General features: G+C 35.5%; 1 protein-coding gene across 5 annotated transcripts in view; it reads right to left on the reverse strand.

The window, feature by feature from the left end:
- Window positions 1-13231, reverse strand: part of LOC129732086 (protein madd-4) — a 588842-nt gene that overhangs the window by 14415 nt on the left and 561196 nt on the right. For 2 of the 5 annotated variants that reach the window (XM_055692596.1, XM_055692593.1), the window contains one exon: window positions 7316-7621. In XM_055692596.1, the coding sequence (XP_055548571.1) occupies window positions 7316-7621 (306 nt within the window). Of the gene's footprint in view, window positions 1-7315; window positions 7625-13231 lie in introns of all 5 variants that reach the window. The other 3 variants (XM_055692595.1, XM_055692592.1, XM_055692594.1) reach the window with 2 other exon arrangements.

A 13231-nucleotide genomic window follows, 5' to 3' on the forward strand; every position in this document is an offset into this window, starting at 1 on the left:
AATGATATGAATTGAAAATAATGGCGGGGCCACTTACAATATGGGTATTGAGGTGCCAATGGAAAAAAACTGTTCAAATTTCGTTTAGCGGTCAAAAGATTCGTCTTTTTAGAATAAGTCATCATGCCGAATTTGAGCAAAGTGGTGTCTCAAAGTGGACAAAGTTTCATTTGACATTGTTTCCTAACTATTGTAGAAATCGATGCCAAATATCTTAGAAGTGAATGAATCGTCGAGACCTGGTGTTATCTATCAGAAAGTCGTATTTTTTGTTGGACGTAAAAAGAAAACCTTGTTTCCCTTAGCAGTGCTCACTTTGGAAGATTTAGGCAACTAAATTATCTATCTAAAAACTTGAGTCAAAAAAAATCTGAGATGGCCGTTTGAATGGCAATCTGTATTTTGTATTTTTTCTGAGATTTTTCCGATGTCAAATGTCAAGCTTAAATTCAATTATTTTAATATTTTTAAATGAAAATTGAGACAATATCCTAAAAGTCTTTTCTTTATTTGCCGTCATTATTTGATATACCGATCTGCATAATATCCCAGATAAAGTTTGTTTATAGACGAGTAGACGAAAATAGATTTCTCGATTTAAAACAAATATACGCAGGAAAAAAGCCACATTTATTTCGATAAAAATTTTTTTTTTTTAACTCCATTTGCCGAATATACCATTCTCAAATAGTTTTCGAAATTATAGGTCTGTACAATTGATGTTATTCAGAAACTTGCAAACTAGAATGGATTGACTCATTTCTGAGTCAATTTTAATTAGAACAATGTTCATTAAGAAGCTTTATGACATATGAGCTGAAAACACCCTCCCTTTGCACAGTGGTACGAGTGCTTAAAATCGTTAACTTTTTTCAATTACATACTATCTTTAGAAGAGTTTAGTATATTACAGTTCTCCCAGCTGGTTTCGAGGTACGATGCTGGCCTAGCAAGCCTGTCGTCGTAGGTTCGAGTCTCGGCTCGAGAGACTGTTAGTGTCAGTAGGATCGTAGCGTTGGCCCCGCAATTGTCCTGTACACTAAAACAGTTGGCTGCGAAGTCTGTGTATATGAGCAGAAGGTCGAGTTCCAAATCGGAATGTAGCACCAAGGCTTTTAGTATGTAAGAAACGACGGAGGATGACAACAAGTTTTAGTCCGAAACTCCGCCGCTGGTGAATAGTAAATCTAATTAGATTTTTTTGAATATCTCAAAAACTGTAGCATTTGAAGGCAAACAATGTTCAGCATATATTTGTATATCACCCCAACACACAACTTTAGGGAAGACAAAAATCAATAGCTTCTACCCAGATCGAGTTATTGCCAAAAAATATAAAAAAATGTCTCTCTCAGTTGCATATCAGGCAATGAAGATACTGCAAGGGACAAGCATTTCAATCAATTTCGCAGAGCGATCATGATAAAAATTCATCCTATGCAGATTTCGTCTGCTAGTTTTTGCTGTTTTGTGATTTGGGGATTAACTAAAAATGATAGTTTTTTAAATTTATTTTGGCAATAGCTCGTTCTGTATAAAAACTATCTTTTTGTTTCTTCTACAGAGTTGTGTGTATCGATAGTATGCAAATGTATGCTGAACATTGTCCTCATCAAAATGCTACAATTTTTGAGATATCGAAATAATCTACTTTTGAAGATTATTTAAATATTAAACGTGATGTCTCAAAAACAAAAAAGAGTTAGAAGAGTTTATATTGTTTCTCCCGACATCACGCTTAGACGATATTCGCTGTTTGGGCCGGTGCGTCGTCCTGTTGAAAGACGCAATGATCCTTCCCGTTAAGGTCTCGTGGTTCCTGGGCTATAAATTTTTCCAAAACCTTGGTCTTATAGTACGCGTCGCTGATTTTCACTTTTTTCTCGATTAACACCAGTGCACAGTGGTCCAATAAGGCAAAAAGTGAAATTCAATTCCATAGCGCCTTTCACCTTCATCCTAGCTTAATAAAGTGTTCGGGACAATTGTTTCTATGAATGACCCGCATAATCGCAAAATGTCAAAATATACAAAAAATTAAAAAAATAACTTTTTTGTGTTGAGAGATAGAAGAATAGTTTATTCAGCAAAGTTGTAGGACATTCAAAAATATGAAACTTTGTTGAAAAAAATGAAAACCCTATCTTTTTTGGTACAAAGTCATAAAGTATATAACATGTAACTTACTTAAAAGTTAGTTTTTTTTTATTTAACTTTTGTTGGTTGCATTTTACACGAAAGTATTGTTTGGAGGAATTTTTAGGGCACACAAAACACACATTTTTACCAAAGACCATATATCTCCCGGACTTATCCTTACAAAGTTATGTCATATTTTAGCTTATTTTTTCGATAATTTTAAAAACGTATAGGTTAAAAAGGGGCAGTGGAATCATGATGTCAATACTTTTTTTTAAGTTAAGCTGAAGTACTATAAACTCCTTTAGGTTCCATTTATCCCAATCCACCCATATTAGAGTAGAAGTATCAAGTAGAAGGTCATGCATCTCCAGAACTTTTCCTTACAAAGTTATAGCATGTTTTAGCTTATTTTTCCGATAACTTTCATTTTTTCATTTCTCATTTGAATTCGATCCCGCTCCTTCACCACTTCGATAGCTGCTGGCGTTCTCGCCGAATGCGGCTTCCGGGATCTCGCACGGTACTTGGCTCAGTCCGTTCCGCAGTACCGACAGATGATGGTATAAATGACGCTTCATCCTCTGGCATTTCAGCTAGAGTTGACATCAATACCAAAACACAGACCTACACAACGTGCGCATCTACACATCGTGCGTTCCTACACAATGTGCGCACCTACACAACGAAAACAGTTGTATTCGAACTTATGGAGCACCCTGTAGGATTTTAGAAAAATAGCAGAATTTCCATTCTGTCAACATTACAACAAAAAATATCTTTGTCAGCACTTTGAAAAAAGAAGTTTTCGATTGTTACCATCCTGAAGTTTGAGCTATTCAGGGCTATGCATGCCATAAAGATTTTTTTCCAATTCATTCAGTTTTAATAGTTTTATTAGCAGTCAAACTCTACCAAAATAATTGGAAAAGGTATTTTTAATTTTCAAATAATATCATATCAAACATATAAGACTACTGTTTATTTTATTGGGTGTGCAGCTAAGCTCTCACTATTTGTCAATAAATGGCGCCAAAGTAAGTGGTGGTCGATGACACCGATGACAAACCAGACTGAGACATAAGGTAAACAAACCGTTTTGACACGTTAGCGATTTTCATTGTGGCGTCATATACTTTTAGTTGTGTTAAAATGTTTTGTTTTGTGCCAAATAATTGTCATTTGCGGTCAGCGTTACTTGCCCCATTTCACAGCGGCTCAAAAGAAAACGATAACTGAAACCGGAAATGCTGCTCTAAGTAAAACATGCTAAGATTGGTTCCGTTGTTACAAGAAAGTGAGTTCAATGTGTGTCATATTCAAATGATTGCAAAGGACATTGAAAGTCGTGCACCTTCAGTGGCAAAAAAGGAAGGGTTTTCTTCATCGCTTCGTGACGGGTGATGAAAAGTGGGTTCATTACCAAAGAAAAGAAAGTCATGGGAACTGCCCGGTCATGCTTCTATGTTCGTTGGTTCGGCCTGATATACACGCTGCGTATGTTATTTTGTGTATTGGTTGGGGCCAGGTCGGTCTATTTATTATGAGCTGTTGAACCCAACGAAACCATCTTTTGAGAATGGTATTCACTTCAATTTATGTAAAAAAGTTCAAGCTAGAAATGGGCAACAACGAATGATTTGAGGATGACTATTTTTTTTTAAATTAATTTGCATTATTATTAAAAAACAGCGAGGATATAATTACGCACCTAAAAATAATTTTACTGAAAAATGTTTAAAAAACTGAACCGAAGATTTAAATAGAATTGTTAAAAATTGCCTCTCAAGTTAAATTTTTGGTAGGTCTGTTGCGTTCACTAATAATAACGTTAATTGAATGAAAAAATAGGCTATAGTTTGAATTAGGTATGTGTGCGATCCTGATGCCACAATTTTCTCATTTTTCACTGCAAATTAGCACTGATGAAATCGTTTCTGTAAACGTGTTAAATGCGCGTGGGCATACAAATAGTCTTGTACTTGTCGTATTATGTAATTTTTCTTGTTTGTTTTGTGAAAAAAATATGCTTAAATGAAAAAAAAAATATTTTGATTTTTTTTATGTACCGTGGAATGGGGTGAAATTGATCAGTGGGGTGAAATTGATCACCTGAAATTCGTGATAAAAAATACTAATCCAAAGATAATGCTCTTACAATACTAGGCAATGTTAACGTGTCCTTGAACGCAACTTTTACATGATTCACATACCTGTCAAAGTTAACCTTTGCATGCCCGGTGCCATTTTTCATATTTGCGAAAAATTCTTCTAACTCAGTCAAAACTCAATCGAATTTGATCAAATAAGTTTCCAAATAACAAAAAAGTATTGAATTTTCTTAAAGTAATCTTAATTGGGGGATAATTACGTTAAGTTTGGAGAAGTGAATAAAGTTTGATAAAAGCTCAAAAAATGAAATTGTCAACAATGATTATTCCATACAATTAAAGAAATACTGATGAACTCGCATGAAACCACAAAGATTTTATTCTCAGAGCTAGTTTTTGAGCTTTTTCAACAAACAGAATTAAAATCGATCTAACGATGATCAATTGAGAGCAAAAGTTAGCTGCAGTTTGGTCGTGAACTGAAATGACTAACTTTTAACTTGAAATATCGTTATTTTCGTTTCCAAACTAGCTGTAAATAATATTTCTCAGTACAGAAATTATCATATATCTTTAGCATATCGAAAAAAAGCACATTGCCAAAAGAATGTATGGATTTCAATGATGATCAATTTCACCCCAATTCATTCACCTCATAGTTCCTTATAGAATTATCGAATTTATTTCATGAAGTAGACGATAGAAATTTCACCAATAGCCATAGAGGTTTACTGGAGCACATAGCACAGTGGGGAATCGCTGGCCATCAGCCAAAAAAAATTTTTTTCGTTAGCTGTTTCAAAATATTTTTCCTTTATTGCTATAACATTCAAGTGTCTAAATCCAAAATTTGGGCGCAATATCATTAGATCTGATTTTTTATGACTTTTCAAAGCTTGGCGAACTGACGTTTTTTGACATGTTTTTGAAAAAAAGTGCATTACTTTGAAACGCTCTGTAGCTTCAATGATAGCCTGGATTTTTTTTGACGTCAAAGAAAAAGTTGTTGTAAATATTGTGCAAAACAAACCCTTTCCATTAAATATTGTAAAATTTGGTCATAGTAGGCCTGACACTAAAAAAAATTTAAAAAAACGTGATTTTTTGTAGAAAAGTAGCATAAAAATTTAGTTGCCGCAGTTTGCCACGGTTGTGACTACATTCAAAATTTAGGTAAAAACGTAAGCTTTCAAATGCATACTGTCCGCTGCTGCGCAAAACTGCGCAAATTGTCACTTTAGTAAAGAAAGTGATAGCAGATTTTTTTAGTTTTTATTTTTAAAGGTAAAATTTCATCCAGGATTAATTTCAATCATAACCATGATACCCCATTAATAAAGATTTATGTTATCGTACTCAATCCATAAGGATAAAATATAAATTTGGGTAAAAATCACAAAAATTATCAATGAAAAGTTATAAAATAAGTGTAAAATAAGAAAACAGTAAACAATTTTTTATGAAATTTTAATTATGTCAAATTTTATCACTTTCTGCAAATTTGAAACAATATTAGAAATATTCAGCCATTTTCAATTTATGATCATGAAATTCGCTAAACTGATTGAAGTGTCAAATACTAACAGCAAATTCATACCATCAAACTCCGGCTAACAATAGCCCGTTTGAAGATTGCTTTTGCCTTTCACTCGTATGCATACAAAAGTAAAGCACACATTTTGCTTTATGAGAAAAAAAAACAAAGAACAGTCGTCGCCCTCCGCATCTTTTCGTATTCATTTAGAACGTTGTGTCATTTCAGTGTCTTGGTTTTCAAATTCATAAATTCATTAAATATTATTATGGATCCTTCAACTTCAGCGGCATCACCTAATTTAATGTCTAGTAAGTTGTCAATTCATGGTGTTATACATGTATTTAAATGTCCTCTTTCAACCATAGAAACCGGATTAGGAAGATAACATATATATGAAACAATGAAACATCGAAAATTACTAGAAGAAATGAAAATTGCAGCGAAACACATTTTTCCTGCTAATAAGTATAATGAACTTCAAATTTTCTGGAAACAATTCAACACGAGATTTAAGCGATCACAGCAGAAGATGATGATGCTGATGATAATTTTTTTAATTTGTAATTAGTTTGTATTACTTATGTTGTTTTAGTTTATTAAAAAATATATATAAATTAAGGCAAAATTTGTTTAGTTCGAGGGGTCGTCTATAAATTGCATATTTTTTTTAATGGGGAGGACGCCCGGTGGCACTACTTGTGGTCAAAGATCATATAATTCTATAAAAAAGAAAAAAAGGACCAAAAAATATTGAAAATTGAATTTCGTGCTTTATGGACGGCCCCAAATAAAAAATTGATGCCAAATTCGTGTTCAGCGCCCCAAAATTATGTAAATACTAAGTTTTTGTCGCATTTATCGACACTTTTTTAGCTTGACCAGCCTTTGTATGGAGTCGCCCCACTGTGCATAGCAGTACTTGTTAAAATTATACTATTTCGGAAAAAATGTACATGAAGCTAGTTAATTGGAAATTGTTACAGAAATTGATCAATTTCACCCCATTGCATGGTATTCGATTTCCTGCGAGATTCTTTCTCGTAATCAAAGAAGGTTAAAAGATAGTTTTTTTTTATTTTTCATTTAATCTTAGTCTGTTTTGCAGCTTTTACTGACCCTAGAAAGAAAGTCTGCGTTAATCTGACTTCTCGCTTTCAGCAATATCACCCAATTTTTTGCCAACAGTGCGTCGTTTTTTCTCGTTTTGTTTCTAATCAATAAAAAAATTAAAACCTCAATTCTGGTGTTTGTACACCGTAATAACTATTCATCAATTATATATATTGAGAAAAACTTGCATTGTCGATTATTTAAAAGTCGTGTGCACATCACAGTAGAATTATCTTTTGAAGATTAAAAGTTAGTGTCCACAGTCACAAATAGAAACAGTAACTTTTCTACTCTTCACTGCTAACCTGAAGATATCGGTAGAGGTAAGAATTAATCAAACTCAAACTGTCTTAGGACCGTAACACGAATTGCCAGTTCATGTTTCAAGTGTGGTTCACTAGAACATTAATCCACTTACCCGATATCCGCTGCCATTGGCTCCGCACGTCTGTGAACACTCGGACCAGGGTGTTGTCATCCACTCGAACTCGATGCTCTCGACCAGTGATGCCAGTTCCCCGCCGGCATCGGCTGACTCGTTCCGGTCCGCTCCCGTCAGTCCCAGCCCGTATCGATCTCGAGCCTTCAGCAGGTCGTACACGTTGAACGGCTTAGCCGGTTCATCCTTCTCCGCACGATCCGAATCAAAATGGCTGTACTCGTGTTCCATCAGCAGCTGGTGACCCTTCGAGTTGGTGAATGTCTGAAATGGCCATAGAAGAAGCTGCTGGTCCAGGAAAAAAGACGAACGGGAAGCAGATATCAGATTGATGCTATTAATTAAGGTCGTTATGAAATTGGCGAAAGCTGTTGGTAAATTGGAAAAACCCTTGAACTCGGATTGATCGGACGACGCCGTTAGATTGTTACACGCGGAAATGGCAATGTGAGAAAATGAGAAAACAGCAAAAATTTACACACACAGAAAAAAATGCAACTATGCAAGGGTGGTGCGTTCACACGGTGGTTGTGCTGATGCACGTGATTCGATATTTTCACAGGTGAAAAGTGAGGGTGGTTGAAGTTTTTGACGATTATGGGTGCTAGTTTTGGGTGCAAATCTAAAGAGAAGGTGTCCGCAGGTGAAGCGTTCAAAACATCTGAATCGTTCTAGCTAGCAGAAGGCATGAAATGATGTTTGGTGTTTTTTTTACTCTCTCGCAAAACCAATCAATGTAATACCATTAGCTTATGAACCAACCACCATGAAATTGAATGAATATTTATTATTTTGATGATGGAGCGACCTCATCAAAATACTCAATCAACACTGACATGCATTTTCAAAATGTTTATTGCTTGGTGGGGTAGATCAATTGCAAGAGCCAATTATTTTATTTATACTTTTTTTTGTTTTTCAACATCGCCGATTGGTTTAGCCCCGAAATCACAATGCGGCACTGATTCGCACATTCACAGTGCATCGAATCGAGTTGGAGTACGATGATGTAGCGACGATATGTCGTGGTGATTGGAAAGCTTGTTTTTTTGTCTCCCGTTTCGACTATTGTTTGCAAATTTGCTGTGAACAATTAACTTGTTTGTTCCGGCAAATTGTGCGCGGCGATGGGTTGTGAATTCGCACGGAGACAACACGAATATCTACGGTATGATGCGAATGGATCGTGATGAAAATAAAGGTAAACCTAATTAAAAGAAATTACCTATTTGTGTCCATGTGTGTATAATTCGGTGGTGGTGGTTGTGATGTAATAAAAAGATAGGGTAAAAAATTCGAGGTATAATATCGTGTTTGTGTTTTATGCAGGTCCGATTTTTAACATTTAGCATTCAACGAACTTAGGATAAGAAAGAATCAAGCGATATAGGCGAGCCGACTTGGGTTGCGAGAATCTAGGGTAATTTTTATTGATTATAATAAAGCTTATGATGGAGACTTCTTGCTTATTACAATAGAGGCGCTGGGTTTTGCATGACCATGCGTCTCCATAAAAATTGATATTTGTTTCCATGGCTAAAAACGCGATATTTTTCCGGCACAAAACTGAGCTACAACCTACATTTTTTTGTGAAATAATTCCATACGTGAACGTGAATTCGAAGAACACAACTCACAGCAGAAAAACTCATACGACCATATGGCCAGGCCATGTCGGGAGCAAAGTGAATGGGACGAAAAAGTGCATCACACTCTGTACGGCAATGCGACATCCAACTGATCCCGGCGTGACAGCGGTGGTGCAGAGGAGCAACCGCAATGGTCATGTTATTGGTTAGGTTTTTAATTGGAACTTTTGTGGGAGGCAAAACGACGAACAAAAAAGAGCAACACAGTTTGACTGACTTTTTGGTACGAGACGAGTATAGTTTGGGCTCTCAATTTTATGGAGAGGCCATCCAACAAATTGGAATATCGAAGCCACTTTCAATCGAGAAAGTACTGGATGATATATTTTTTTACTTTTGTTGGAACACAAAACCCATTGACTTTATCGCCGGTTTAAGAGCTAAAGCTAGACACGTACCGCAGTGCCGACAGGTTTAGTGACATGTACTGAGGCCACAACTCTGGAAACGCGTTTAGAATTGGCTATCAACGTTGTGTTCCCAACGCGGCGTTGCATAACGCAAAATTATTGAATTGCAGTACGTGGAAGGTAAAAACAGCGATAGAATTTCGATTCGATTGGACCGGAGAGTCAACGCTGTCATGCACGGTACATTATTATTTAAAAACTAATTTAACGTTTCATGCTGTGCAGCATATTTTATGAGCTGCAGCTAATTAGAGTTAGCGCGGAATTAACGGTCAGAATCGCAATGAGTATCGCGTGAGTGCGATATGAGTTCATAAGTTAAGGGTGCAACTTTCTTTTGTTCAAAAATATTCTTGGAACTCTGGGTCTGTGTAAGACTTGCAACCAAATTTCAAGACTATTCGAAAGCTCGATCATAATCACTCTTGTGTTATAATTAAAATTTACCATAAATTTTATGATAAATGTAAATTTATGCTCAAATAGGGGGATTACTCTAGATAGCGTGTCGGTATTTACAACTCTATTGAGTGTAATTGGTAGACTAAATGATTCGGTTCACAACCTATTTAGGTCCATGACAACCTTTTGTACTTTAATATGTAGTAATGTAGTAATGCATTGTGAGGCGCTCCGGGTGCATTGAATCAGTTGGTTTACATACGTAAATTTAATTAAATGAATATACTAGACTACATGAATGTGGATTTATTCATTAATACGCCTTTAATTTTTTTGTTATGTTGATATCGACGTTTGTTTACATTGTATTGAAAATTTGCCAGCTTGCTTTTTTCCTGTTAATTTCTGTATAATAACATTGTAATTTTAACCTACATTCTCTTTTGGTTGCTGACACATAGTGCGAACTTTTGCCCCACAATGAATTCAATAGTTTTTACATTTAATCATATTTTTGGTTCTGTTATTTCCTGTAGTGCTGTACATTGCATATTGATATGTGTAATTGCACATTAAAAGTAAGTAAGTACTACTACTTAGGATGACAAGGTTATCGCTATAAAAATGGCATTGAAATTATCGACCATCATTGGGATCAGACTGAGAGTAGACTTTAATCCTTATATTCATTGTACTTAATTTTTGACATGCCATTTTTAGGCAAAAGATGTTTGACATAACTGACACAAGGTTTGATGCATGTACATGACATCATCCTTTGTCTATTGTGTGAATGAACAAGTGAAAATAGAGCTAATTATCCGAGATAATGGAGAAATAACTTAATTAATTACATTACGTTCAAGGTTTGCCGCCTGACTAGTAGTTTCGTCTCAGGGAGAAGGAGTCATTAAACGTGTAGAGCACAGAATCTATCTAGCTACAGATAATCCAATATCATAACGAACAGTATAAAAAGGCAGCAGAAAGTAATTATTGAATTTACTTGCACTTCTGATTTTATCAGGCTCTTTTCGTTGTCACGAAGGTTGCTATAAAATTTTCGTTGTTTCGGATTTCGAAAATCGACTGATTTGATCCCAATAGGCAGGTTCATTTGAGCCGTTGCGGAACAGCGTGGTCTAAGGACCATTTTTTTCGAAAATGAGTTTTTTGCATAAACCGCATCTACTCAAGAAGCTGAAGTTGGGAGATTAAGAAAATTCCGGAAAATCGAATTTTAAAGCTGATTTATTCCGTGTTGAAAATTCGTCCGAAACAGAATGGCCGTTTTGTTTCGGAACAGAGTGGTCTATGTACATAAATCGATGTAATAGTATCATGTAACACGTAACATGTAGCATATTACATGTGATAAGGAACATGCCGCTTGTTTTGTACATGTCACACATGATATGTAACATGTTACACGTAATGTAACATGTAAAATATTATGTAATATGTAATATCTGGTACTGTAACACGTGACATCTTACATGTGACATGCTATATGTATCATACAACATGTGACACTATAGCCATTTTATACGATTTACCGTCATTTTATTTGTCATTTACCGGGTTAGTGTACATAGACCACTCTGTTCCGAAACGAAGCTACGAAAGCGAACGGACGCGAAAAGTTTTCGTGTCACAATTTTCAGAGTTTCGATTGTGTTTTGTGGAAATATACAAATTTTTATGCAACTGGAATTACTCATACGAATATGAACTGGAGTTACTCATAGGAATTGGTTAACTGATCCCGTTGTTGCTGCCCTGGAGTCAAACAACCTGTGCTCAAGGTCTTTTGTTGCTGTTCATCGCTGGCAGTCGACGCATCGTTTTGATATTGGAGTGCTGTGCGTTACAGAAGACCAGCTCCGGTGGATACTCGCTGCAACGAGGTTAGGGAGGCCGAAAGTAAAGGAGAATCATCGGTCTGCCTCGGTGCTTGGAACAGCTAATTTGTTTTTTTTTGTTTTTTTTTTATTCTTCTATTCTGGTGTGAGTTTTTTCTAACTTCGGTGGACGATCCACGCGATGGAGGAGGACGTAGCACAGTGTTCGGAAAGGACTGAAATCAGGGTCAAATAAATAACTCCTCTTCTTTTTGATAAAACCTCTAGTCTTGGTCTTAATCAAATAAATCATGTGAAAAATGGACAAAATTGTTATCTAGATCTGTTAATGTCCAACATTAGTGAAGACTTTTGTGTGACGAATTCATTACAACCATTATGGAAGAACGAAGTTTATCATACAGCAATAGAGTTTTCTTTATTTGTGCATGTGAATAAAAGACCTGACGAATATGAATTCGAAGATGTTTTTGACTTTCAGTCAGCAAACTATGATGAATTAAAACATAAACTAAATAGTATCAACTGGCAAGATGTATTGTTTGAAGACGGAAACGTCGATTCGGCTATAGAAAATTTTTATAACATATTATCTGATTTATTTATTAGCGAAATACCATTGAAAAGAATAAGACGTCATGGCAATTCCAAATACCCAGTCTGGTACAATAGACAAATTAAAAACTTAAAAAACAAAAAACAAAAAGCACATAAAAAATACAAAACTCATAAAAATCGTGATGCTTTAACAACTTATCTTAACATTTGCGGCGAATTAAACGATGCCGTTAGTAATGCGTTTGAAGAGTTCACATTAAAGACTGAGCTTGAAATCAAATCCTGTCCAAAAATTTTTTTCAAATATGTTAAATCAAAGTTAAAATCTGAAAATTTTCCTTCAAAAATGCAACTGCATGACAAAGTTGAAAAGAACCCGGCATACATCTCTGATCTATTTGCTGATTTTTTTCAACAAAATTATACAACTTTCTCCGAATCTGATCGTGACTATACATTCTTCACCAACTTTCCTGAGTTTCCCAACTATTTCAATATTGAACATGTCAGCGCACGCGAAATTGAAGATACTTTAAAAGCTCTGGATGCGTCTAAAGGTCCGGGACCAGACGGAATTCCGCCAGCATTCATGAAACATTTAGCTAAAGAGCTAACTTCCCCACTGTTCTTGATTTTCAATATGTCGCTGGAATCCGGTTGCTTCCCGAAATTCTGGAAAAACTCATATCTAGTGCCTGTGTTCAAATCTGGTAAAAAAACCGACATTAGCAACTATCGAGGCATAGCCATTCTTTCCTGTATACCTAAGCTTTTTGAAGCAATAATAAACAAGAAGTTATTCCACCAAATAAAAAATAGAATTACCCCAACGCAACACGGTTTTTCCAAAGGGCGCTCAACAACAACTAACTTACTCGAGTTTATTAACTTCTCTTTGAACGCAATGGATAAAGGTAATTATGTTGAAACCTTATATACTGACTTCAGTAAAGCTTTCGATCGCATTGATATACCCCTGCTTCTCTTCAAGTTACGAAAAATTGGAATTCATCC

Source organism: Wyeomyia smithii, chromosome 3, assembly GCF_029784165.1.
Source record: "Wyeomyia smithii strain HCP4-BCI-WySm-NY-G18 chromosome 3, ASM2978416v1, whole genome shotgun sequence".
NCBI classification, from domain to species: Eukaryota; Metazoa; Arthropoda; class Insecta; order Diptera; family Culicidae; genus Wyeomyia; species Wyeomyia smithii.